This window comes from Aythya marila (assembly GCF_965140915.1).
Source record: "Aythya marila genome assembly, chromosome: 14".
Lineage (NCBI taxonomy): Eukaryota > Metazoa > Chordata > Aves > Anseriformes > Anatidae > Aythya > Aythya marila.
Window position 1 is genome coordinate 11,643,093 of NC_139055.1, and position 27,461 is coordinate 11,670,553.

The 27,461-nt window shown below is 39.9% G+C and overlaps 1 protein-coding gene across 9 annotated transcripts in view; it reads left to right on the forward strand.

The window, feature by feature from the left end:
• The window catches only part of EBF1 (EBF transcription factor 1), a 270,929-nt gene that overhangs the window by 161,740 nt on the left and 81,728 nt on the right, over positions 1-27,461 (forward strand). For 6 of the 9 annotated variants that reach the window (XM_082771706.1, XM_082771710.1, XM_082771707.1 and 3 more), the window contains exons 7-8: positions 8,277-8,358; positions 16,239-16,380. In XM_082771706.1, coding sequence (XP_082627832.1) covers positions 8,277-8,358; positions 16,239-16,380 — 224 coding nt within the window. The remainder of the gene's footprint in view (positions 1-8,276; positions 8,359-16,238; positions 16,381-27,461) is intronic. The other 3 variants (XM_082771708.1, XM_082771709.1, XM_082771714.1) reach the window with 1 other exon arrangement.

Sequence of the window (27,461 nt, forward strand, 5' to 3'; positions counted from 1 at the left end):
AGGTTGCACACAGTTTTATATATGAGCTCTTTATATATGTCTGATCCAGGGAAAGGGGGGGAGGAAAGAAAGGAAGTGGCTGTTTCCCACACGTGAAATATTTACAACGTGAATCTTTATAACTTTCTTTGTAAGCAGACGAAAGAAATATGTCATCAGCACCCTCAGCTCCAGGTGACAAGTTTTAGGGTCCCACATCTGCTAAGGGAGAAACAGCTTCAGCTGGCTGGATTAGCACTGCTCTCCAGCATACCATGACTGGGATACGGCTGATGCTTTTCGGTAACCGTGCTAAAGTTACAGTAGTTTACCTTGAGGTAACAGGCGACCAAATACTGCTATCATATTACAATAACAGTAATGCTGTTATCTGTCATCGCTTACACTGAACAGAGGTTCTTTTAGCAAAAGTATGACTCTGGGAGGGCTGCTAATTCAATGGCATTGTGTGAACTATGACAGACCACATTTTTTCCAGTGACTGAAGTCGAGCATCTTCAGTAAAAATTAGAAATCTTTAACCCATTTTTATAGCCTAGTATTTGAGGGGTGAAATGGGAAAAGAGTGAAAGGAAAAGTAGTTAAGCTGAAAGAAATTGATTGAATGTTGGTTCTTTTAGGAAATAGATAAGAGTAAATTCTGTTGGTTATGTGGCTGTACTTGCTGGGTGATGAAGTACTCCAATACTGGAAAGTCTGTCACAATTTCAGCTGAAGCACAGCCCATCAGCTCGTAAAGAACAGGCTGTGATTTGAAGCATGCAAAGAAAGGCAGAGCTCGGGAGGCTTCTGTGCTGTGTAAACGAACAACTGCAGCTCTGCGTGGGGCATGGGCGCGCAGCTCTGCTGCTTACCTCACCGTGCTCTAACAATACCGTTGGTGTGTGTATGTTTGGTTATCTTGCATCTAGCTGTCATAAACCAAATGCACTCTGCATGCACTGTACACAGATGGCATAAACTCCTTCCAACTTTGTTTTATGATAGGAGGGTTACTGCAGTTGAAATTTAATAAAAATTGTAGATAATAGAGCTGAGTGCAGGTAAGGAGATATAAGAAAATTCAGATTTTCACTACTTTAAGGAAAAAATATTAAAAAGTCAGATCTGGGGGCAAAATTAAATTACAGAAACCGAGCACGCAAACCTGCCTTTGGACTGTTTAATTCTGTTTTGTGATGATGTTTTTGGGTGGTGTTATCTCTTTCTTTTCTTATTAAAAATCCGTGAGAAGAAACCAAAACCGTCTCCCTGGGATTTTAACTCACTCATGGGCAAAAATGCCAAACACATTTTCCCAAAGTACTCTAAATTTCTCTGAATCATTATAACAGTATCAGAGAGCTAGATCCAAAAGATGCAAGATGAAAAATTGATATGCTGTGCTTCACTGTGCAGAACATGCAGACCTAAGGAAAAACGACTGGAAACACTTGGTAAAGTGAGCAATGAGTAATTTACGGCTGTTTTGGGCATTCCTACCCTCTGATTTGGTGATTATGTGGGTGCCTCCTCGCTTATTTGCTGCACTGAACTGAATATTTACTATATTGATAACAGCAAGCTCCAGCTATGCTAGCTCCAGGAGTCAGAGCAAGTTCACAAAAATAATGTAGACTATTCTGTTTCTATTATTATGGCATTGCCTGAAGAATCTCAGTCAATAGACTCTGACTGCTTGAGGCTTATTCTCTCTGTCACGTTGCCTTCCTTGTACCTTTTCTGCAGTTCAAGAGGGAGATATATATTTTATAGTAAAATAAATAATTTTCCAGGCTTTTTTTTTTTTTTTTTTTTTTTCCTAGTGAATTGTTTAGCATCCTATAAATACAAAATACAGGTCTGGTTCAGCTTCAGTTTTAAGTCACTAAGAACACTGAATCCAGTGAAAGCAGGTTTGGGATTTTTTTTTTTTTTTCTTCTTAATTAGGATGTTTGACAACTCAAGAAGGTTGTGTTTAGAAGAGAGTTAGATGACTGTATCTGGTGTTTAATTTCTCTTCTGCAGAATAAATTTCCTGTTGTAAAAATGCCACAAAGGTAGCTACTGCTGTTTATTGACTAAAGAGCCAAGTAAAATCCAGCTGTGAACATGTGGGTAATAGGAGGCTTTCCCCATGCCTATATTTGATTTCCATGAATAGCCTCATGCTGGTAAATATCAGTGTAAGGCTCAATTTTTCTTTTGTGAATAGAGTACCTGGCATGACTGGTTAGTTGCACATGAAAAGGTCTGGGAGGTAAAACAACAACAAAACACAAAACAAAACTGTGCAACAATAGATTCATTAATAAATGGGAGTTTGCATACTTTAAATAATAAGATTTCCAAGTACACACACCCCTTCCCCCTACTTTTTCTGCAGTTATCAGTAGAATTAGTCTGTGCTCAGATTTTCTACAGTGCAGGAAATTCCATTATTTTAACATTTTTTCTGTGGCAAAGTGGAATAAAAAAATGCTCCTTTTAAGTAAAGTTTAGAAATGCTGGAAAAGTAGTACATTATGGTATCAGTTTAATTTTTAAAAAGTTGGGAATTTTCCATTTTAATATAGGAGTTTTAGTTAGAAAAGTCGTCTTGTAAAGGAAAGAAATGTACCTAGTGCTTCTGAAATTTCTAAAAGGATGTTTCTACATTTTGATTATTTGTTTTCAAGTTAAAATTGCATGAAATTATGCATTTTTTCCATATTTTGATTTTAGTAGTCAACTGCAAACTAGATTTAGTTACCAGTCTATGCAATAGAAGTTGCTGATTGAGAAAGTGAGGTATGTGTGAAAAGTGCATAGAAAACCCTGAAGAAGCAAATGAAGCAGATGAAGTATGTGCCCTTGCTGCCTCTCAGTGACCTGTGGATTCACCCCTGTATTGGCTTCTCTATATGCCAAGTTTTCATCAGAAATAAAATATCCATCAGGTACTGTTTAAGAGAACTGTATTTGTAGTGTCACATCCCCAGCATCCTCTTGCTGGGAAGACATCCAAAGAACGGAGTGAGGCTGGCAGCGGAGCTGGTTCTGCAAGGTACTGGAGTATGTGAGTAGTACCTTTGTCTCCAACAGGACTGCTTCAGTATTGAAATTTATGCACATATTTAGTACTCTGCTGAATCGGTATGCCATATAGAACGGGCATGCAGTCCTTTAGCCTGGTGGACAGTTGCTAGTTATTGCAGTGACCCACGTATTTTGTATTTACTAATTTCGCAAACCCACATATACTTCTGTGCTCCATCCAGGAGTCTAAATTTGCCCTCTTCTAACAAATGCGTTTACACTGCAGAGAAGCTGGGTTTTCTCAGTTTTGCCCTAGACAGGTTAAAGTTGTATAACTGGCGCTCACTTTCTGGATAGCCGCTGCTCTGGCTGACCTTGGCAGCCCGACAGCTGTCATATTTTCACATGGATGAACTGTTCCTGAACAACTTCTCCAATGTATTGGGAACAAACAAGCTTTTCTTCACCATCAGGAATGCAGCAGGTCTTCCCTTTCCAACTATTTTTTTTTTCTCCTTCCACAGACATATTTATTGTGGCAATGGCAAGAAAATCCTACTGCTTAGCCTTCGTGTTTGAGTTCCTTTAAATTTCCTTTGGGGGAGTGACAGGAGAAATGACCTACATTATGTCAGGGCTTGCTTTCTTTAGTTTAACTCTTTGTTTGTTTTTAATAAACATGGGTATTAATTTGTGGTGGCAAGAAAATTAAGAAGGCAAAATCCTTTTACATCTTTATTGCTAGTATTTTGATTTTTGCTGTTATTTATTTGATTTGAATCACTGAGGTAGGTAGCAGTGACAAAGAGTGGGATGCTGCTGGGTGGATGTTGCACAAACCAGAAGCTTTGCAGTGGGCTGGACAAGGTGGGCAGTGGTGAGTGGCAGGGAGCATGTTGTACAAGGGGAGTGACCTCCAGTTTCTGGTGTGCTCTCTGGATCTTCATCTGAAGGAGGGCAATCAGAGGATGGGCGTCAGGAAGGAGCCAGCAGGGTCATGGAGCAGGTGTCAGAAGCAGCACAGCACTGCGGGAATGCAATGGGGGCAACCAGAGAGGACTGGGGAAAGAGCCCCTTGCTAGCAGAGAGTAGAGGGCAATGGTGAGAGCATTTTGTTTAGAGAGCAAATGGTGAGTCCTGTGACACCAAAACCTTTCTGGGAATGCAGCAGTTTTATAAGAAAAAGATCTTTATCTCCAAAGGGAATTTTCTATCAGGTTGTAAGAAAAGGAGAGAACCCTTCCAGAAGAGCTACTAACCCATCTGTTAGAGCTTCCAGCTGGCATGCAGAAGACAGAAGTTCATTTTTCTTTTATTTTGTTTTGTTTGATTTACACTGGAGTTTCATATTTAACTGAAGGTTATGGTTCTACATTGGTCCTTGCAATTTCTCAGAGGTTTGTAGTAGTATTATACCGCAGCATGGATTATCTGCTCAGAGACTTCGCTGCTTGAGCAGTTTTGCAGCCAGCATTGCATCTTCTTGCAGCTAAATAAAACCTAAAATTAACTAGTTTTCCTCCAAACTGCAGTCCCATACCGTCCAACCATGCCCGTATGGGATAAGGGGTGAAGCACAGAGTCCTTTGATTTAATTGCAGTGTAAATCAGTAAATCCAGGTGCTCTGTAAAAGTCTCCGTGTTCTGGACCTGAGCTGACTTGCATGGAGTTAGCTTGTGTTGCTCTGTTCCATGTGCACCAGTGGTCTTCGTGCCAGGGATGTTAGCAGTCAGGAAGGGAGCTGGAAAATACGTTCTCTTTGATTCATGCAAAAAAGAAATGTTTAATGGTAGCAATAAGTGTAATTGATGACTGAGTCGTGTGTGGCGGAAGAGCTGGTGTTTAGCAGTCACATAAGTTGGGAGAGAGAGTTAAAGGCGAAGATTTTATTGACGCTCCTCTGTTTTGCACATTTTTTTCATCTTGGGAATGAATTTCAGACCCCAGTGGTTAGTATTAATGCTATATATCCTCTGTGGTTAGTATTAATGCTACACAGCCCTGCCAAATGGGGAGAAAGTTAAAACTGGAAAAAAAATAGCACACTGTGAAGAAGCTAGATGCAAACAAACAAGGATGGAAGTTTATGCTTACAAAGGGCTCAGCTCTGCTGGCAATTCTCCTGGACCAGTCCTGTCAATCTAAATGTGAAATATTTGCAGAGTGAAGTGTTGCTAATGAGCAAGGCTGGCAGGACTGGACTTGAGGTGAAGAAAGCACCTGGGCAAGAGGTTTCAAGCAGGAATTGAGGGAGAATCAAGAGACTAGGGTGAACCCCATGGACCAGACAGTGCTGCTCTGCCCTTGCCCTAATCCATACAAATCTGTCTGCCTGTCGGAGCAGGGATTTCATCGATTGGTGCACCCCATGCCAGCTCAGGAGCTTCTTACCTCTTGCTTGAGTGAGCATGGGATGTTTCCGTGGATCTGGGGGGCTCCAGCTCTAGTGCATTTCCAAACAAAGTGGAGCTTATACTTTGTTTTGTCTTTCAGTGGAACAAAAATATGGCGCTTGGCAGGGCATGGTCTATAAACTGGTGAATTTGTACTTAAAATGCAGAGAACAAACTTGGCTGTGTAAGCATGATGTCTTGAAAGTTCCTCTGAAAATATTGTAGGATTTTTTAAAGTTATTTTTTCTAGAGTTGATTTAATTCAAAGGAAGTTTTGTTTGCTTGCTTGCCTGAGTGTTTTTTTTTTTTTTAATAGATTTAAATAGGTGAGTTTAATTTCTTCTACAGTTTATTTTTGTTGAAACTTCTGTAGGATTTGGGGGAGATGGTGCAATGGAAATGGAGTAGGACTTTGAAACTGTAGGTCAGTTTGCAAACCCCCAAACCCAGCTCATGTATTTCATAGTGATTCTCCCAGCCTTTGAGCTGGAATGCGAAGCGTTTCTCCAGAGAGCTCCATGAGGAGCTTTCCACCTCTTCTGGGAGCCGTGTGTGGAGCTGCCAGCTGCACAGCTTGCACGTGCTGCACGGTGCCAGCCTGGGAAGGCTCTTCCCACCTTCTCATGGCTGTTGCTATCTTTCAGTGCTGATATTTTTGATTCTCCTACGTCGCAGCTCTGCTCAGGGCTGTGGTGTGGCACTTTGGCTGCAGCAGACCGAGCAGGCAGCTGCTGAGCTCGGCACTCAGCAGAGCTGTGAACAGTCCCCCGACAAACCCTGGGTGAGCGCAGGCTTCTCCCCAAAGAGTAAATGGTACTGAGGCTTTGCCACATAAGGGCCTGTTCGAGGCTGGAGGCACCAGCTGACAGGGATGTCTTTGCCTCCCAACAGATGGCCAGGCTTTTTATTTCAGCAAGCAATCTTGCATGGAGGGGTGGTCTCTGGATCCTGCCAGCATTTTGCATGACAGGGCCAGCTTAGGGCAAGAGGGATCTGATGTCCGTGCCCTTCATAGCGCACGAGCTAAATGATGAGCTGTTGACAGGAAAGCCATCATCTGAAGTGTAAGATCCTGAACTCTCCCCACTTTTCGCTTTTCTTTGGCGGAATTAATGCCCTATTTGCTTGTCTCTCAAAATCCATTCTGGCACGAGTACAAACCTTCGCCTGGTGGCAAGCAGTTGTCTGGATTCGAGATGCCAAGATTTGTGCTGACAGCTTCTTCTACACAATCTGAATCAGGCTGTCACAGCTGGCCATTAGAGGCTTAAAAAGACACACACACGTACAACAAATAGCACCAACTTTCAGTTATTGAATATCAGAACCTGCTTGATGAGAAAACCTAACAGCATACACCACTCTTTATTTTGGCATAAACAAATGCAGTGTCTCCAAAGCCCTGTTCAAGTGTGGCGGCTGTTTATTTTATATTGATTGCTGATCGCGTGCTATTATTTATGAGCACAGGATGAGAAGGGACTTTGTGGGTCAGGAGATCCAGTCCTTGATAATCCTGAGCATTGCAATTTATAATCCTCCTCATTACCTTACTCTTCTTTAATGAAAACAGTCCCTTGGAGTTTGAACTTGTCCTTGCAGATGTTTGCCTGATATGCTTTTCTTGGCATGGAGGAGCAAGCACCAAAACTTGCCTCTTTGAAGGGCAGCATCACAACTAGAGCGGGGCAAAGAATGCTGCTCATCAAAAAGGGATTTTCTGAAGCTGTTTACCCTCCAGTTTTGCCTTTCCTGGTGGCAGCATGTGCAAATTCTGCTGACTTAGCATTCAGTTTGGGTGTTAAAAGATGGATGATTGCAAAAATTAACTTTCCAATTTCAAGTAAAACAGGATCAAACAATTCCCTGCCTTGCTTTTTGTATATGGAGACAGGTCAGATTAGTTTCTGCTTAGTCAACTGATGGTTATTGCAAATGTAACGTTGCTCTGTCTGGTTGCACTAGGTTTTAAACTTGCTGTAGGATTACATTTTGCACAGCTGAGCTTTAGTAGGCCTTAGTCTGTAGTTTATTTTGGACAAAAGGTTGATAAACTTTGGCTCTCAAGGAGGAAGCCTGGAATCTGAAACCCGCTATTATTCATTGACTTGTCTTTATGAGTTTACAGTCCACTGATGCATAACACCGAAGGAAATATTTTCAGTGAAATGTTTGCTTTTTTCTTTGGCTTTGTAATATGCAATGTCTTTTCTTAGAGAGATATGTCAGGGTCATATAGCTACTTCAGTGAACTGTGTATGGTCAGGAAATAGACAGCATTGAAAAGATTTCATTTTTCCATGAAGTGAGTCTTTTAACTAAGACTTCCCCCCCCTCTCCTCCACCGGGTTTTGGTCTTTCATTAGCCACTGTTTGAGAATTAGTGTTATGTACAAACCAAGTTTAACTGTGGAAGGGAGATTTTGATTGTATGGAACAGTTTAGTTATTTTTGTATTAAATCAAAATTTGCACACTAAAGCAAACTGGTGAAACAAAACTCCACTGGTAGATATGGGAATTTTCTTGGCTGGCGTTTTTCTGTCCTCTTTTTGCTGAACCAAAATATATGTCTTGTACTTCCCTGCTGCTGTTGATGGCACCACAAAGTTGGCTACTTAGTGCGACAGAGAGACCAACTCTGCAAGCTTTAATGGCTCTGACACAACAGATCTAATGCTTACACCTTAGGATGTGCTTACATGTTTTGCTGTACTGGGGCCTGTACCAGCTCTGCTCCCTTAGTGGATAGTCGGTAGGATGACTTTGTCTGAGTTGGGATTACTAATGTAAACACGGCTTTGTTGGACCAAACGTGCAGATGTTACATGTTACTACTGCAAACTGTTTATGAGATGTTAATGTCCATTTCTCTTTCTCCACAGGTTCTTCTTGAAATTTTTTCTCAAATGTAACCAAAATTGCCTAAAAAATGCAGGAAACCCTCGAGACATGCGTCGATTTCAGGTCAGTTGGATGTGCTTCCTCTTAAAAATCAGTAGCTGTTAGGGATAGAAGTACTTTGACCCAAACTAACTGAGTAATTCACTGGGAGATGCTAAAAAAAATAAATAATAAGGCAACAGAGGGGCTTCTCATCACAGCAGAATTGGCAGGAAGTAGTTGGGGTTTCTTCCTCTGGGCAAGAAAACTCTTGAAGATAAAGTCATCTCCATACGAAATGAAAGGCTGAAAAGTAAAAACAAAATGACCTTGCTATTGTTTTAAGTTATGAGGCAACCTAGCTCCTAGGTTCTCTGTTCTACCTGGAAAATTGTTTGCCTTCATGTAAACATGTCAAACTAAGAGAGCATTGTCTTTATTGGAAAGGGCAGAGGAAGGTATAAGAGTAATTCATCAACAAAATCAAGCTCATGATTTTGCTTACACTTCAGGAGTTATTTTTTCTGCAGCACTGAAGACTAATAAATGTGTATCAACGTAGTGATGGTCCATCCCTGTAGTCAGTACTGTTATGTGTATCTTTTTTGGGATATTTTGGACTGAAATTTCCCCACTGTTGCAGCATGTTGGAGTAGGGCCCAGGAGCTATGGTGTCAGCACGGCTTCAGGTGGCCAAAGACATTTTCTTATGGTACCCATACGCCCATGACCACTTTTGTGGTTAAGAACAGCAGTATCCCTTGGAAAGACAATCTGTGCTTGCCTTTCTCAATGTTGGCAGCAGAGAATTGTATGGTGGCAACATTGAGAGTGGTTGTTCCAAGCCCTGTATTGGATATGTGGTCCTTTGACTGTGCCAATGATGCTTTACCCGAGTATCGGCTGAATTAAAATATGGTATAGACAGCCAAAGGACCTTTCTTTTTGATGGGAGGCGTAGGTAGAGCACAAAGAGAAAACACGACATAGTCATTCAGTGGGGATTTGCCACTGGGAGCTGAGGAAAAAATAGGAGGTTTGTCCCATTGACCCCATGGGTCTCTGGAGCAAGAAGACTCCAAAAGATACCTGCTGCTTTCTGCAGTAGCTCAGATTTTTTGTTTGTTTCTTCATGGCACTGTGGTGCTTGAAAGTGCTAAATGATATGTAAATGGCAATATTATTTACATGTAAAACATATGTCTTTTGTTGAACTGCTTAATTGCAACAACACTGGAAGTCAGAAGGGTGTTATTTGCCCCTCAAAGCATAGATGTGCAGAAGGGAGGAGATGTGGCCGCAGGGATTAAATTAATCAGTATAAAAGCTAGCATTAGCATGGCAGAGCCCTTGACTTCTCACCCCATGTTCTTCCCTCTGTCACATTTCTCCCATGATTCGAGAGGGCATTATCAGTGAAGGAGAAAGTGGAAAAAGGACTCACCAGCATGGGGATTTAGGCCAAGCAGTCACCCCTGGGGCCTGTCAGAGCTTGCTTCGCAACATGTACACTCTGCTGGGTTTGTGCTCGTCAAGGCTAGAGGCTGATTTTCATATGGTAATGCCTTTGCGTGTTCTCTCAGAGCAGCAATCAGGAGCCTGTGTCGGCGAGTAGGTAGGACATAGGAAAGGTTGTTGATCTCTTGACTTGTAAAGACATTCTGTCATACAAACCCAGCTTCACAGCAGTTGAGCTTTTCGTGTGTAAACAGAGACTGCTTAATTACACAGGTCATGTCAATTAGTGTGACCTTAGCATTTTCAAGAAATTAATCACTTTCAGCAGAGTGAACCACTCATACTATAATACAGGGTGGTATTGAAGCTTGCAGCATTCTGTTAAGTGCCCAGGCTTATTGTTTTACATTGCCTTTTTTTTTTTTTTTTTTTTTTTTCAATGTCAAACTCGTTCTTTTAGCAACAGACTTCTTAAAATAAAACAACCATACTACAGAATCCAGACTTCATTTTTTATTTCTTGGGGTGAAAAGGACCGTGTATACACATAGTATCTTGATAATATGATGCACCTAGGTGTTTGAGACAGTGTTGTATAGGAACCAAATGAAATCTAGGCCCTTGTGAAGTGAGTAGAGTGTTTGTCATCAGCTGCTTTGTGCTTTTGAAATACTCCCAGTGACTCAAAAATCCTGTCTTAAAGTTATGTCAAAGGTATGGTTAAAAACATGAGACTAATGCATTTCCAAATACTTTTTGGATAGTAGCACACACTTTTCACAGAAAAATTGAGACTTTCCCTTCCTTTACTTTATTCCCTCAGCTATGCTGGACTGTCAAGCTGCCTGGAGACTTTTCCACCTTTTGGCATGGTGTCAGTTACCAGTCTCCCAAACTTGCTAGGAGTTATTAGAACAGAGCTTGTGGTTTTGGTGGGGAGACAGTGAAGGGCCAGGGGCATGAGTCTTGTACCATCTAAGAATAGGTCATGCTGAAAATTTCGTTTCTTAATAGTTTTATTTCCTGCAACATGGAATTGTCTGACTGTAGTATGGTCTAAGACAGGTTAAGAAAGCACAGGGAGGAGGCAGAGTATGTGTTGATTCAGAAGACCTGCATGTGAGTCTTCATCCACGTATAGAAGTGAATTAGGAAGTTTTATCCTGCACTTTGCTTGCAAATATACTAGTGAAATAGGCCTAGCATAAAAGCAGTTGTGGGCCTGGAAGAAAATAAATTTCTCTGTACGTCTGAGATGCCCAGGCATGTGACAACTCAGTGCTGTATATCAGCAGGGTCAAGTGCCAGCAGAAGTGTGTTATGGAGCAGTGCTTGCCCTGGCTGTGTTAGCTGTGTCTCTAGCAGCAGAGAGAGATAGAGAGAAAAAGTAAAGTACTGTCTATGCAAGGACCCAAGACTTGAGTTGGGTATTCAGCTATGCTACAGACTCCTCATTTGTTCTCAAGAAAATTACTTCATCTCTGTATTTCGTCAGTCCTATTACACAAAACATTTGGCAGTGCCACTTATTTTCTCCTTGCTCCAACCTTACCTTTTTATTCCAAAAACCCCATGGAGCAGATGCTCAGTCTGTTTGTGCATTCTTTGTCACAAGTCATCAGTCTTGGTGGGATGGGCTGTAGAGCCCCAGGCAGCAGTAATAGTAATAAGTAGGCTGTATCATGGATAAATTCTGGCCAGATTTTGTTTTTCAGCACTCACACAACCTAAACAGTTTTGTGTATTACTGTAATTAATGAAACCCAGGTGCCCCAGCTATCTTGTTCTTGTTTTAGCACAACTGCTTGCAAACTGACACGTCAAGTTTTAATTTAGAGGAAACTTTTCAGACTGAGTCACTGTATAAAACCCCAAACATTTGTTTATTATGAAAACCTTGAAAGTCACTTGGAAATTGCCACACTGTTTGATGCTGTTAGCACAAGCTCTTCCCCAACCCAGGCTGCTAGTTTGCCTCCATGGGATGCTGCCACTCATGTTTGAATTGAAGCCACTTGTGTCTTATTGCAAATTTGCATAAGAGAAAGAGATGATGCTTCATGAATCCCTGATAATGGAATTTGGACATGCAAGGCTTCATCCCCAGAGAAGGTAAAGGCCAAAAAAAAAAAAAAAAAAAAGTCTGGAAAATAGCAGTGAGAGTTGTGGCCCAATTCAACAAGATAATTAAGCACCTGGCCTGGCCTTGTGCATGCAAGCAAAATTACTGAATGTATTGTACTTATGTGTTTTAAGTTAGACACGTTTTCAAGTGTCTTATTAAATTGAAAGAAATTTTTAGTTACTAGTATAAAGAAGTCAAGACATTTTAGGAAGAGGTCACCAAGTGGTGGTAAAAATAAAGACGTTGCTCAAGCCATTTTTACATAGCTTTCAGAAGAGCAGCAAATGCAGGAGTTACAGTTTTAACACTAATGACACAGTTTAAAGCTGGAAATCATCTTAATCCGATTTTCTCTGCCTTTGCTGCTGGATGTTGGGGACATCACAAAAATATCAGAACCCTCACTATACACTGGAGAAAATTGAAAGCACAAGGAACATGCTATGTCTTAATCAGTTAGCAAAGCTTAATGGGCTGTGGTTAAAAATGAGGAGTCATGCAATGCTTAATTTTGATATATTAGGTGAGGTACTATAACAAATAAACAGGCTGAGTGCTAAACGTGGATAAATAGCTTGATCTACAGGCTCCTGGTCTCAGAATATTTTTTTTTTTTTAACTAAGCTCCAAAGCATTCACAACTGAACTATTTAATGGCAGGCAGAATAATTCATAGAGTTGTGATACGTTAATGCAGTTGATAGTGCCAACTTCATTGAACAAAGTTATAAACCAATGTGTTTCTTTCATACCCCTGTCTCCTCCGATGTTGATACAGGATTTAAATTCAAAATCTATGAAGGGCTGAAGCTAAAGCTCAAAATCGTTTTCCGTGTTTGCCTGTCCCAAATTAAAACTGTGTTTTGTTGACAAAATTTGGAAAGGTTTGAGATTTGGCAGGCCTGCTTGTCCCTGTGCTTACATTAATGTGTCAGCACCTCATTAATCATTTATTAAACTGTAGTGTGCCTTTCCCTCTTGCTATGGTCTGTGTTTTAGGATGCCTCAGTGCCCATTCCACATCTACTTTGGCTCTCCCCTCCCCCTAATTTTATGATTTCTCCACAAATTAGTTTTAGCATGTGCTTTGACTTGAACATATCCGAATCATTTCAAAATCAAAATGAGGAGAGTGTAGTATTTTTTTAGATTAAAAAATATGAGCAGAACTTGTAAGTATGTAAGTGCTCTGCAGCAATCCAAGTATGTAACTGTGGCACACAAGGTGTATTTTTTTCTCTGTTAATAATTAAGGGTATTAATATTTCGTTAGGGCAGTATATCTTCAGTATTATTGAATTAATGAGATTTTGTGTTTAAAGCAGTAAGCAGTTTTTGCTGTTTCTTACAAGTGCAGTATGAATAATCATTTTTTTTTTTCAGACAGACACATAAGAGTAACCACTTTTTTTTTTTTTTTTTTTTTTTTGCGTTTCCTGACACTGGAAACAGTTTCTCGTTTCTCTTGGGGATTCCTTTTATAGTTTCTTCTGCTAACGACACTGAAGAACCACACCAATGTGGTCTCTTTGTAGTAAATCAAACTCAGGAGGCAGGTAGGAAGACACTGTTAAGTAATTCAAAATCTGTCACATCAAGAATTTTGGATACCTGAGGGGGAAAAATCAAATACAGCTTTACTCCCATAAAAGTGACCTCACTAGGATTGTTTCCATGAGTTCTTCCCTAGAAATGTGCAGGGATAGAGACAGCTACTTACATACATGTCTTTCACAAGTCTGAGACCTGTCTTGCTATTATTACTCTTGAATTGTTAGTTTTTGGAATGCCTTTTCTAGACATGTTCAAAAGTTTGGGTTCCATCACATGATTGATCAGCTTCAGTGGGCAATATGTATGTACCTCTATGTGTTTTGGGTTGGGGGAAATATTTGACATTGTAGTTTTTATTAATTGCAATAGTATTAATTTTCTTTGCAGACCCATAGAATAAGATAAGGGGGAGGTATAAATCATGGAGCTATGACAGGCAATGTCAGCTAAGGATTTGGCTCAAAATCCCAGTTGCAAAGAATTTACAATGGATGCAAGTGCACAAATAAGATTGCAAACCCTGAGCCACTTACTATAAGATCATATTTTATTGAAAATATCATAAACTTTATTCTATCCCTCAGGAATGCAAAGGATAAATTACTTTTGAAATCCCTTTTGGAATTTTATATATAGGGCTTTTTTTCCTCTCTCTCTCTCTCTTTTTTTTTTTTTTTCCTAGTTTGATTTCAGAAGAACTTACCTACAGTACTTGGTGCTTTCTTTTTCCCAAATTTCCATCTGTAAGAGGTCTTGAATCATTTATTCTGTATTTTAATATCTTTCACTTATAACACACGCAAAAATCTATTGCTTGGAATGCCATTCTGAGGGACCATTTTAAGATCCTTTAGATGTAAACTATTCTCTTTTGTATTCCTCTTTTAAGAGACAAAACTTTGGGATTAGTTATAGGCATCTGAGCAGCTTCACTTACTTTATATTTTTAAGCATTTTATAGGTGGTCAGAAGTAGGTGGAAAATATTTTGTTTAAATTTTTAAATCCTATTCAAGTGATGAAATTGAAATGTTGTAAGCGATCCTTTAAGTGTCCCCATTTGACCAACTTTGAGAGGCAGCAGCTTCCTGAGAGAGTTGAAGCAATGTTTGCCAATCCTTGTAAAGCATTTCACCTCTTCAGAGGCTAAAGCCTCTCAAAACCAAGAACAATTAAAGCAAGAGCCTTTCAGAGCGACTGGGGAATTCAGCAAAATAAATCAGAAATCCTCTGCCATGGCTCTGGAGGCTTGCCTCATTATAAGAGCAGATCTATTAGCCTCCTTGCCATTGTCTTTCATTTCTCAAGTGAGGTGATTCTAATTAAATTAATCTGCATGTCAATCTATCGGTGATCAATCAAAAGGGCTGAGGTCCCCCTTTGCGGCAGTGTGCTTGCGGCTGACAGGGGCTGATAATGGAGGAAGAAATAAACTGTCGAGCAAAGTTAATTAGTCAACATAATAGGTGGATTAAACAGGAGCTGCTGATTGCTGTTTCACATGTCGAAGCATGAGGTGGGAGCTGAAACTGCAATTAACAGACAATTATTATATTTGGTTGTAAGAGGTCGCATGAATAAACATATCTCTGTGGGTTTCAGTTTTTAATCCCTTTCCCTGTTTAATGTAAGGAGAAGTGTAGGTCATTTCTTCTGATTGTTTTAGTGGAAGTTCTCGAAGGCAGCGTGTGCTCCTGGCAAACCAGCAGCCGGCTGAAGGCCAAACCCTTGGCTGGGGTAAAACCCGGATAATGATGTACTTTCTTGGGAAAAGGCAGTAGGAGGGGGCAGCTGAACGAAAACCATGACATTGCACGGTTGGAGTGGTGTGGAAGGAGACCTGGGTTAGGAGGAAACTTGGGGTGATGATTTTGTGGCTCTGTTGGGAACTCGTCCTGCTCACCCCCTGCCGTTTCCTCCACTACAGATGGTGCCCTCAGCCTGAACAGGGATTTCCTCTTGGATAGTGTCTGCTGAGCCTCAAGGTTCAGAGGTCCCTCTGGATCCCTGCGAGCACTTGGGGCACCTAACTCCCAACACTTACCCGTTTGCTCCCCTCAGACTGGCTCCTTTCCCATCCTGGGTTGACCCCAGGTTGAAGAAGAATCAGGCCCTGTCTCCAGGGCAGGGCTCCACCACCTCACCTCGAACCAAGTCACAGGTGTTGACGTTGAGATAAACTAGGAAATACAAATAATGCTAACGCTGGTTGAATAGATTTATGTTTCCCAGATAAAATACACACTGTCAAGTGTGCGTGCATATATGAACACATTTATGAGTACCCTCTGAGATAGAGCTCAGGAAAAACAACCTGTAGTGACTGTACAGAGTAGGGAGAAGTGTAGATGGGGGGCAGGAGGGAGGAGGAATGCAACAACTGTAATTGCAACTTCACAAACTACACTTTTGTTTTCTTTTATTCTGAATTGATTCTCATTTGCAATGTCAACAGCTCTATCTACTTCAGCATGGAAACTGAAGGATAATTTAGGGTGAAACACAGCTGCCCTTGTACATATGGGAAAAATACTTAATAAAGATCCTCTTGTTAAAATGATGGTTAACAGTGTGCCGTCTGCCATGCAGCTACAAACTCTGCAATTTGACTTAAAACTGCATCAAAAGCTTTCGATGCCAAAGACCCACTCATCAATAGCGTCTCTTGTTAGATTTGTACAGCATAAGCACCAGTTATTATGTGAAATAGCTATGCAATTTTCTACAGCTCCCAGCTGTTATTTATTTAACTGAGTTTATTACACTCTGTGCTTAAAAAACATACATATGTATCCGAATGTTCCTCCATTTTGCTCTTGTGCTTGCAGGTTGTGGTGTCTACAACAGTCAATGTTGATGGCCATGTGTTGGCAGTGTCGGACAATATGTTTGTGCACAACAATTCTAAACACGGGCGGAGAGCTCGAAGACTTGATCCCTCGGAAGGTACGCCTTCTTATCTGGAACATGGTAGGCATATCATTTTCATTGGTTGGCATTGCTATTTTAAATGTGGATTTATTTGGTTTCTGTCTCTGACTACTGGTTTCAAGTTGTTGTGTAACAATCATTCCCTTTGGGACTGGCCTCCAAGTGGAATTCTTCAACTAGGTCAGCACTAACTGTAGTTAAATGACAAACTAGTAGACAAATATGGGTGCAGAATCTATTCTGTGTGTTTGTGAAGTACGGTGATTTTATTTATTTATTTATTTATTTATTTATTTTATTTTTTTTTATTATTTATTTTATTTATTTATTTTTTTTTTATTTATGGTTGTGTCTGTTTGGAACCCAAAACTGACCTTTTCCAAAATGCCTTGATTTTTGACTGTGCATCTAAAGGATGTTGCATATTTTCTGAAGTGCTCAGCACCTGAATTTGGGATTGGATTACTACTATCTACAGATTGCAGGGCTCTCTAGGAGATCCAGCTGTTTCTTTGAATTGTTATAATGAAAGCAGAGCCCTTTTGGAAATCCATCTGCTTACTCAAGCCATGGACGAATGTTCTCTTCTGGCTCCAGCTGTGCCAGCTGAGGAAGTTGCTGTTCCTCGCATGCCACAGCTGCTGGCCTCTCCTCCCTGCTGGAGGCTAATCTCTACATGCCAGCCAAGATAGTCTGATCACTCCTTAATCTCCTTCAATCTAAAGTAGTCCATTTGAGTTTAACAGTTTCAGCAATAACTCTTTGCCAGTCTGGCTTATTTTGCTGAAATGTTTGAAGGAGAAATGGTGCAAGGCAATTTGGCTGGCTTGTTTGAAAGCACAGTGAGCAGCAGTAAGGGTGGAATGGGGGCTGTGACTGGGAGTAGCCTTGAGGATAGTAAACTTTTCCAGAAAATCAACTGGTCCTGGAAGAGAATATCTGCTGGTGAATGTAGGTGCTTAAAATGGGAGTTGTTGAGTACAAATGCACTCTGAAAAATCTGGATTTGATTAACATTTTGTTTTGCTCTTTCTCCTCTTTGACTACTACTGGAAATAAAACAAAACAACAAAATAACAAACACCAAAAACAGAGGGCATTTTACTCCCTTTTCCCTGTTCCAGCTTGGTAGAAAAGCTCTTTGTCTTCAAAGCTGTTTGTAATCCTAATTCAATAGGTGCTTGCTCCCTCTAAGAGATGTGTACCCTCAGACTCTATTGAAGTTGTTGAGTGTAGAAGGCTCTAGTCCTTTATGCTGGTTTGTTTCACAAATATTTGCCAAGGATCTGATGAATAATTAAATAGATTTTTCCAAAGAGTTTGAAGAAACCAGATAAAATTTTCTCCAGGAAAGTGAATGCCACTCAGAAATAACGTTCAGTAGATATGTTAAAAGAAATTATTAATAGTGAGAAATGGGCAAATGTATGAATTTCTACTACTCAGTGGATTCCTGTAGAAATAGCTTTCTATTCTGTTCCTGCTTTCAAGCATCAGTCCTTCAAGCACTTATGCATATATTTAAGATTATGTGCACATATGGTCCTGTTGGGATCAATGAGGCTTCTTGTGTCAGTAAAGTTGAGGGTATTGATAAGTGTTTGCAGAATCAGGTCTGTAGTTCACACTTACTAACCTAAAATTCTTAGCTCAGCAGCGTTTCTCATTATATAAACATAACTTACATCTGTATTTATTTAGCTCTAACTTTTTATGTAGGCTATGAGCCATTTTCAGCTATAATTCATGTTATAGAATTTTTTTCATCCTGCCAACAACCTAATTTAATAAACAAACCACTGTCATATTTTTTTTTTGCTGAATTTTTGTAAGGAATGTACAAACTCTGTCTTTATTAATTACCAGGAGGCAGAACATTACAAAAGGAAACTTCACTCTGTGCAACTTTGTAATCTTTCCATTAAGTCTAGTCTTTCAAAACCCTCTAATGTTTAGCTTATATTCCTGCTAGTGTAGGATTTTTTTTTTCTCCATTGCACTCTTCTCAGCGCATGCTTTTGGTCAAGGCAATACTTATTTTCTCATATTTATAAACATTCCTATTTGTGTGCATGGTGTAATAGCATCCCATTTTACCACTCCTATTACCTGAAAGATTCTGCCAGCAAAAAGAAGCAAAAAAAGATAATACTATGCTTACGTATTTATACAAACTCTGGTTACTGTGCTACCATTAAAAGCTAACATCTGCAAACTATCTCCATGTGTACATTTGGTGGGAAAGGTGATTTTTCTGATCTACTTTCTCAGACACCTCTTAAGCAACCTCATAAAGCCACCACTAATAAATTCTTACTTTTGAATGTAACCTCCGTACTACAAAATTACACTTTTCCCAAAGGCTTGGTGGAGTCTTTCTTTTTAAGCTAAATCTTCTAATCCATCTCTCCAGGAATTCTGTGCATATTTGTGTCCCAGGAGATGGCAAAATAAATAATAATAATGAAAAAAAATCCAGTAACTGTTTTAAATGTCAGTATCGAATGTCTAAAACACTTAACTGAATGAAAAAAGTGGGCAAAGTCTCAACTGGGCTTAATGCTGTTGAATTCTGGGCAACCACCAAGAACTTCAGACCTGTTGGAACATATGAGAGTTTCCTTCACTGAAATTAATTTTCAGTTTTACTTTGAGTCTCAAAGTATATTATTATCCTCCTGGTTTTGCAATTTTTATCTTTAATATCTTCATGTGTAAGTAGAAAAGACTGCTTGTTTGTCTTTCCTCTTTCCAGCTTTCCTTGTTCCTTCAGGGGGGAGGACAGATTGACCTAAACAATATTTATAAATGGTGAATCAGAAACTAACAGAGACGTGGCTTGTTTGTCTCTGGTTTACGGCTCTGCTGAGCAACTTCTGGTCACAGGTTTTGAAATGCTGGAGTCTAGCTATTAAATGCCCTTGACCAGATGTATTTCTGTGCACTTTTCTAGATACTTGACTCTTTAAATTAATTATTTTATCACAATAGTGATGAATACCTGACTGTGAGAGGACTGAGACTGGGAAAGAGGAGAGAGGATGTATGATGAAGGTGTGCTGGTTGCCTAGTTTCATTAGATCATATCCAGTTTATTTTTCCTTCCAAAGCTGTGTTGGGACATGCTGCTCTTTAACATGGAGCTGCAGCTTAAGCGACACCTAAAAAAACCTTTGAATGCCAAAAAGCTAGAAAGGAAGCTTTACCTCCTGAGCCACTCAGGAGTCTAGTGTCTCCACATCTGGGTTTTTACCATCTCATTAGTAGGTAGCCTGGATTATTTTTGGGACATGCAACACATCTCTATTTATATCTTGCTTGTCAGGCAGTAAAATGAAAGTTCCTTTTTGTAGCTCATATCTCTGAATATAACTAGGAACCTAGATCATGGTTTCATTTCCACACACTGTCCTCCTTGAAACCAGCGGGTTAAGCAGCTCATATTTCAAATAAATATATCTATCTTTCAAGAGTAATAGCTGGCAAAGGCAAATTATTTCATGCATCTCTGTGTGGTATAAATAGGGTAAGCCACAGCAATCTGTGGTTTGCAGTAATTATCACTTTTTCATTCACAAATAGTTGGATCCTCACTTGTTTTATATTTATGGTAAACCAGAAGGCTGGTGTGGTTGACCTTTCTAAATTGTACACATATATTAAGATATATAGTGAAGAGCCAATAGGCCCCAACCAGCAGAATATGTTTCAGCTTGTAGTTCGTCCCAGGGTGTCAATTTTAAAAGCAAAATCTTTCCAATGCAATTTAAGTGATAGCTTATGGAAGGGGGAGTTCTGACAGGGTTTGCAACAACCCTTTTCAAGTTTACCAGCATGAAGTCCACTACTGCAGATGTCTGCAAAGTTTTCAGTTATTACTGCAAAATAAAAAAAAAATAAAAAAATCTTTTTCTCCCAAATCTCTGAATGGTTCTAAAAAAATGTAAAGCCAATTGCAGCATCAGTTTCTCTATTATTTTTCCTCACTGGCAGAATGCAATGCCCTCGAAAAATGATAGTCCCTGAGACCCTGTCAGTTTGCATGCTCTAACACTTTATTATCTAATGATCTAATATGCAACAAGGCAAAGAAGGGGGTGCTTATCACCCTGACAGGATGCCTAAGAAAAGTGACTAAATTACTTTATGTACCATTAGCGCTAGCTGCCACGGTGAACTCACTGTGAGCATTTATGCAAATATTCCTGAATACATTCAAGTGGCCTTGTCAGGAAGACGACTGACAAGCAGCTTAAATGCTTGTATTTTTTTTTTTTTTTTAAAGGGACAGTTTTATTTCTTTCTTCCTCCTCCTCATCTGTAGGAGAGCACCAAAGAACTAGGCGGTGCTGAGGTTTGGTGGTGATTTGGTTCTGAGTCAGCTCAACAGCAGCAAAAGAGAAAAGATTCAGGGTAGAAAGAGACAAATTATGAGACGTGGCATCAGAATTTGAAGATGGAAGCAAAGACAATCATGATTTCTAAAACAGTGTCCAGACATTGTTTTAATATGAAATATATAGCGATCTTTATATGTATATGTAGAGCCATTGTTAGTGGCTGCCTTGTAGTAGAAATTATAGAAAATAGCTGGATTATATGGTCCTTATATTATGGCACCCAGAGCCATCAAGCTTTTGCTATATTGTTTTAGTTCATGGTAATAATGAATGATTCAGACTATTTGCTACCTGCAGGTGCAAAACATTCCACAGTAAATGAAAAGTAGTAGTATCTGTGACTCAGCTGGGTACATAGGTAGATCCTCTTGTGAGCAGTGGGGCATTTAAAGAGGTTTGCTTGCCATTCCTGCCCACCCAGGCAATCTGAGATCTCATGGACACCACAGTGTGCATGTGCACAGATATGCCACTAAACCTTTAGAATGAGAGAACAACAACAACAAAATAATAATAATAAAAAATGCTAGGCTGTGCCTTAGTAGACTATTTTTTCTATTTTGGTTAATAAGAGGGAAAGCTTTTTCCTTATCTTATAAAGTATTTTGATTCAACCCGGAATGCCTGGGTGTTGCACGTGACTGTGCTTGTTGAAGAAATTGTTAATATTAGAATATTGTCTGAAGGCAAAAATATTAATAAGCCAAGAAATAAGGTTAATCTCCAAAATTTATTACATTTTATCCCTCAGATGATATAGGTCCAGCAAAGTCAGGGACTACTACATTCACAAACTGACCCATTTTAAACAAAAAAAACTTTCATGTTTGTCTCATTGCATCTATGGGTGGAAGCACCTGTTATATCTTAGTGCCTCACTTAGGAATGTTTTCATGATTATGTGAAAAATATAAACATGCAGGCTTTTTCTGCACCATATCATTCCATATAGAGGAATGCAGTTGGCTTGATTTATTATTTAGAAGGAAAATATTGAAAAAAAATATTAGGCTCCTACCACTCTACTTGAGGGGATCTTGTATGTTATTCTGAGTTACGTCTGCTTTCTAATTTATTTTCTATGAGGGAAGAGTACCTAGGGTTGTTGGACATCTCTATGCATACACAAGGGAAAAAATGTGACTTTCAGAACATTGCACAACATGGATAGTAATAACAGTAAGTGAGCCTTGATATACTGAAGGATTGCAAAACTTCAAGCTGGAAATCATTTTCTTTACTTTTGCCAACTTGTCTTTCTCATATCAGTTCCTTCATAAATGCAGTGACTCATAAATTCAGGCTTTTTTTTTTTTACATAATGGCTTGCTATGTGTTCTTGGAGCTTGACCTCACTAAGTGTATAATATTAACCTCTTCACTGCCCTGTGGTCTTACTGTATGTTTCTAATATAAGCGAACATACCAGGGGTGGATTAGTCCAGTATGTGTACTCAGATGGAGCTGGAGTCCCTCTGAAGAGACAAAACATCCAGAAAGTTAAGGTGCTACACGTCAGAAAATCTCTAAGTAAATAAAGACTCCAATATGACCTCAGCAATATTTTACCTCCAGAGACTGTTGAAACAAATGCCAAAACTGTGGCAGATTCTCTGTAGTTTGCCAATATTAAACCAGGACCTGGTCTCTGCCTAAATGGTATACATCAGGTCAGGGAAAGGTTACGGGCTTGAGTAATTCCTCGCTCAGGAATTGCTGGGTGAGGTTCTCTGGCTGGTGCTCTGCAGGATGCCAGGTTGTGTGATTGTAATGGTTCCTTTAGGAGTGAAAACACTATCCATCAGGTTAGCAAAACACAGCAGAATTCTGATTCATACAACTCCAAAATGTGTTCACTAAATTACGCCCCACTGAATTGTGCTGATGATTTTTGTAACCTTCACCAGAGCTGAGTAGCTGCCTTCAGGCTCGTACCCTGCTTCTTCTTTGGCCATTACTGAGAATTTCACAAGAACTGGGTGGGTGGGAGGGTGGAGCTACCCTTCTCCCAGCCAGTCATGTCAAACAGAAAGCAGAAAATTCTGTTTCTATTTGTCTAGGTCATAAATCAGTCATTAAGGAGAGGTGCTTAAAAGTTTAGAGTATCTGGTTGCAGCAATTTTGATGCTTCAAAATTTATTTTTAGTCTGAAGCTAAATGAAAACAAGATTTAAACAATTTCCTGGGAGGCATATTTTTAATGGTAGATTTGGGAAGGAGATTCGAGAACTTAACTTCTGCCATTAGGCTGTAAGTGTTCAATGAAGTAGGAGTTCTGAGCTTGTGATAATTTTCATCATTGAGGCATTATTTCATAACATGTATGTACTAACACTGCTGCTGCCATGTCACATGAGACTTAAGAGAAACCAAGTGAAAAATTTTAATCTTTAAGAAAAAGAGTTGGTTTTATGTAATGGCCATGGAAATGTCTCCTGAAAAGTCAAGTTTGGGTACTCAAGTATCCACAGTTAGAAAGGATTGCTGCTTGACAGTCACTCATCAAGCAGGAGACACCTTAATTTTAAACAGATAAGGTGTGGCAGCTTCTACCCATGAGCAGCTGCCCTTTATGTTTTTAAAACACATGAAAAATAAAACATCCCTTCCCCCAGAATATTTAAACGATGTCACGCTGTGATATGTTGTTACCCTCTATTGTTACGAGAATGTCATGAATTCATGGAAAAATAGTACCTGGATGAAGACAGAATGCATTTTGTGAATTTCCCAGAGGAGCTTTCAGAAGTGTGCTCCCAAAATTGCAAAAGAGAAGAGAACATGGGGAAAACTGGCATTAAAATTTGATAGAGATTTGTGTAAAAATATGTTTTGTTACAGCAAAACAGACAGATAAGAGAGAAAAGTTCAGATGGAAATTTTCCAATCACCATGAGAGTTGACTCGTATTTGTAGAGCTGGCCCAACTGCTTTCTAAAGGTTTGAGGTTTTCCTCGAGACCTCAGAGGAATCGGAGTACAGTAATACATGTAGAACAACCTTAGCTGCTTTGTTTGGCAGAAACTTCACAGAACATTCAGTAGCACTCAAATAGGCAATGAATATTCATAGATAATGAGCATTCATTACATTTCAATTTGCTTTGCTGGCCACCATGTCACTAATACAATGGCATCTAGGGGAGAAGAATGACATTAGGATTAGAGAAATGTTTGCTAGATGTTGCACCGTATGGCAGTGAAGTTTTGCCAAACGTTGTTTTTCTAATCTTCCAAAATGTGCATACCAGTAAATTACAAAACATTATGTTACTGTAATATGGTTAATACTATTTCTAAACAAATTGCTCCAGCTTAATGTTTTTTGTTATATATGTATATTATGTATGTATATAATGTTTTACTATGTTGGGCAAAGTTTTTTTTTTTTTTTCTTTTTTTTTCTTTTTTTTTTTTTTTCCCACTTCAGTCCCCTACTGACATGGGCAAAGTACAAAGGAGAGGATTTTGTGAATTGTGATTTGTAAACAAAGGCCAGGAACTTGTGATTTTTTGGATTATTCATCTGAATATATAGTAAAAGATCATGACTATCAATGACCAGTGTTCGTAGAACTTTGCCGGTATCTGGACACTTCCAAATTTTTCACACGAGTTGTACCCCAGTATTTGAACAGGCCAAAACAATCAGTGATGTTGAGAGGATTCTGTTCCCATTATGTCCAAAGCTATCAATCAGCTGAGTGCTGACAATCTAAGGATTTAATTTTGGTGTAGCTGAAAATTTTCCACCAAATTGTCACGTGGAACATTCTGATTAGAAAACTTCACAAATAACCAACTCAGTGTTTTTGCATCTCAGGTTGCATGTCTTCTCATTGAACTCTGAGAAGACCAGTGTGAGCACTTAAGTCTCTTGCTTCCATTGCAGGGTGCCTGCTGAGAGTTTCCCCAGCAAAATGAGTATTTCACAAAGTTCCTCCACATTTAAGGAAATGAGTTAATAGCATAAACTAGGAAACTGATGCAGAAAATGGAACCCACCAGGGTGGGAAGTTTGGAATGGTTATTCTAATCTGGGTTGCCATCTGAAAATTATTAATGTTAGTAATAAAGAATAAAAATAAACTACTAATAATTAATATTGGAATGGAGACAAGCTTTGTGTTTGGCCCAAATCCAGAATACAAGAGTTTCAGGAGTGCTTAGCATTGGGAAAAGTGTGCTTTCATTAAAGCCAGGGGTACAACTTCATAAAGTGTTTCTGAAAATCTCAGCCCAAACTGTTTGCTGAGCATAACCAGAAAGCTTTGTGTGTCACAATTAGTCCTTTCTGTTTCCCACCTTCATTCCATGAATTTATAGTTCACTTTGTGACAAAACAAATCCTTAGTGTGAAAGTGACTGTAATATAAGCAATGCTGGTTTATGACCTCATTGAGTGAAGTGGGTAGGGTTAGGAAGTTTATTAAAAAGATCAAGAAAAAGTTTTATGAAAAACTTCTCTAAAGTTTAGCAGTTTGACTTTATTTCTCAAAAGTATTTTATACAATTAGATCTGCAAGTTAAGGTGTGAGGGGCACTGTGAGTCGCTCAACAAGATGCGGTCCTTCATGAAGTGGGTGTTAGGACTTTCTAAACTTCTGGGCTGTTTTTATGGGTCAGAAAGTCACCCCAAATTGTAGGTACCCCAAAATAATCATTTGGAATTTTCTTGGACATAAAGTCAAACTCAAAGCACTAAAGTGTCTAAAGCTGCATTTAGGTGTCTGGTGGGATTGGAATCACTGGCTAGCTGGATGCTTCCAAAACTCTCATCCCAAATAGTTTTAAAATGCGTATTTTTTAGTGTACTACCGCTCAGTGTCCATTGACAATAGGAGTAGAAGGAAATTCAGAATTAATTATTTTTGGTTAATGCCTTTTCATTATGGCATTGTGGCAACTCTCCCAGAGGTTCTGTACTTACCCCATGCAAGAACAAAATGCATTTCCCACAGAGGTCCCTGTTTGTGCTGTGCAGTGGCAGCAGGCTTGCTAAATCTCCCCTGCTGTTGGGGACTGCACATACAGCTCGTGTTGCAGTTTGCTGAAAACCCGGTCCTACATATGGAATTCATAGGTTTGGTGTTATCTGATCCATGCTGAGAGGGAAGGCCAGAACTTGGAGGTAAATTGCAGGCCTGACCACAGAGCTGCTTGTCTTCCAAACTACGGCTTTAGTTTGTGGGCTGGGGTTTGAGGTCACAGCGCTCTGCAGCAGCACATTCAGGTGAGAGCGTTGCTGAACTTCCTGGGCTATTCGAGGGGGTGAAGGGGCAAAAATACATTATCTGATCAGATACGGCCCTTTGTGGCATTGAAAGGTAAAGCAACTCTGGTTAGGAGCCCTTTGGGGAAGAATAGGTCTGCTTCTTGTGCAGCAGAAAACCTTCCAAGGGTTATGACCTCGGGGGTTACTGGGGGTGTTGCCCTTTTATCCAGCTGTGCATCTGAGAGGACAGAGTCATCTGCTGGAAAGCCCAGAGTCAGGTGCCTGGTCAACATCAGCTGCTGAATATTTCTTCCAGACTTACTTCTAGCTGCTTCCTACCTCTGGTATTACAGTTTCATCTTGCTGTGGCCCTTGGTGCTTTTGGGAGCCAAGGGGGAGCTCCCGGGTCTCCAGAAGTCCAGAGGTGATTGCCCATTTCTGCCCATTGTATAAAGGAAAGGGGATCCTAATTTAGGCAGCCTGACTCAGCTAGAGCTGGAGTTTGGCTTTTTACATGCTGCAATGTCTGAAGTAGGTGGTCTGAATATGGCCCTAAATAAATAAATATAAACATAGCTTGACTTTATCAGACACATTGAAAGAACAACTTCTCTAAGCGTTTGTAGGCTTGAGTCCAAAGTATTCCCTCCTCAGATTTTCAGCATGCTGGTTTTATGTGGTGTCATTGCTGGACAGATACTATGAACTATAAATATATTTTTATGCTGGTGTTTTTGCAAGTAAAGCCTAAATGGCTGGGAGGGGGAGCTTGACCCTGCATTCAGTGCAACACAAAGAACAGAGGAGGAAACGGTCTGAAAGACACTGCACAGGAGAGACAAGGGGGTCTCAGTCTTTGCAGCGCAGCGAGAGATTCTGCTTGAAATTCAGTTCAGGTTACCTTGCCTCCATCTCTGTCCCGCTGCCATCACAAACATGGGCTGAGCATATATTGCATTCCTGAAGTAAACCTCCCAAATAACAACAACAACAACAACGGTAACAAAAAATATTTTGTTTATTTTTCTTATCCATCCTTTGCACCCTGGGTAGTCACTACTTTGTAGTATATTTCTGGCCAGAACAGCAATTTAGTGAAGCCTTCTGACCATTGGGATGCTTTTCTTACAGAAGAGCCAGATTTCCTACCTTTTTCCTTGGCCCAGGGCCTGGAAACCTGAGGCCGTCCATCGGACCTGGGTCTCTCGGTTGGCAGCTCCGCCTAACCTGTCACAGAGACAGGCTGAGCACAGTTTTTGCACATGATGAATATGGATCTTTGCTGCATCTGGCAGGCTGCAACAATGAATGCAGAAGACTGTCATTAATAGATAATAAAAGCAGAAAGCAACAGTAATGGGAATAAGCTTTTCTTTGCTGGGACTGATTATTACTTTTATGTTCTTGGCCTGCGAGTGGATCGAGGCACAAATAACAGCTACCAAAGCTGTGTGCACGCATGTGTTTCGTTGTTGGCTGTTTTTTAATCTGGAATATTTAACCATG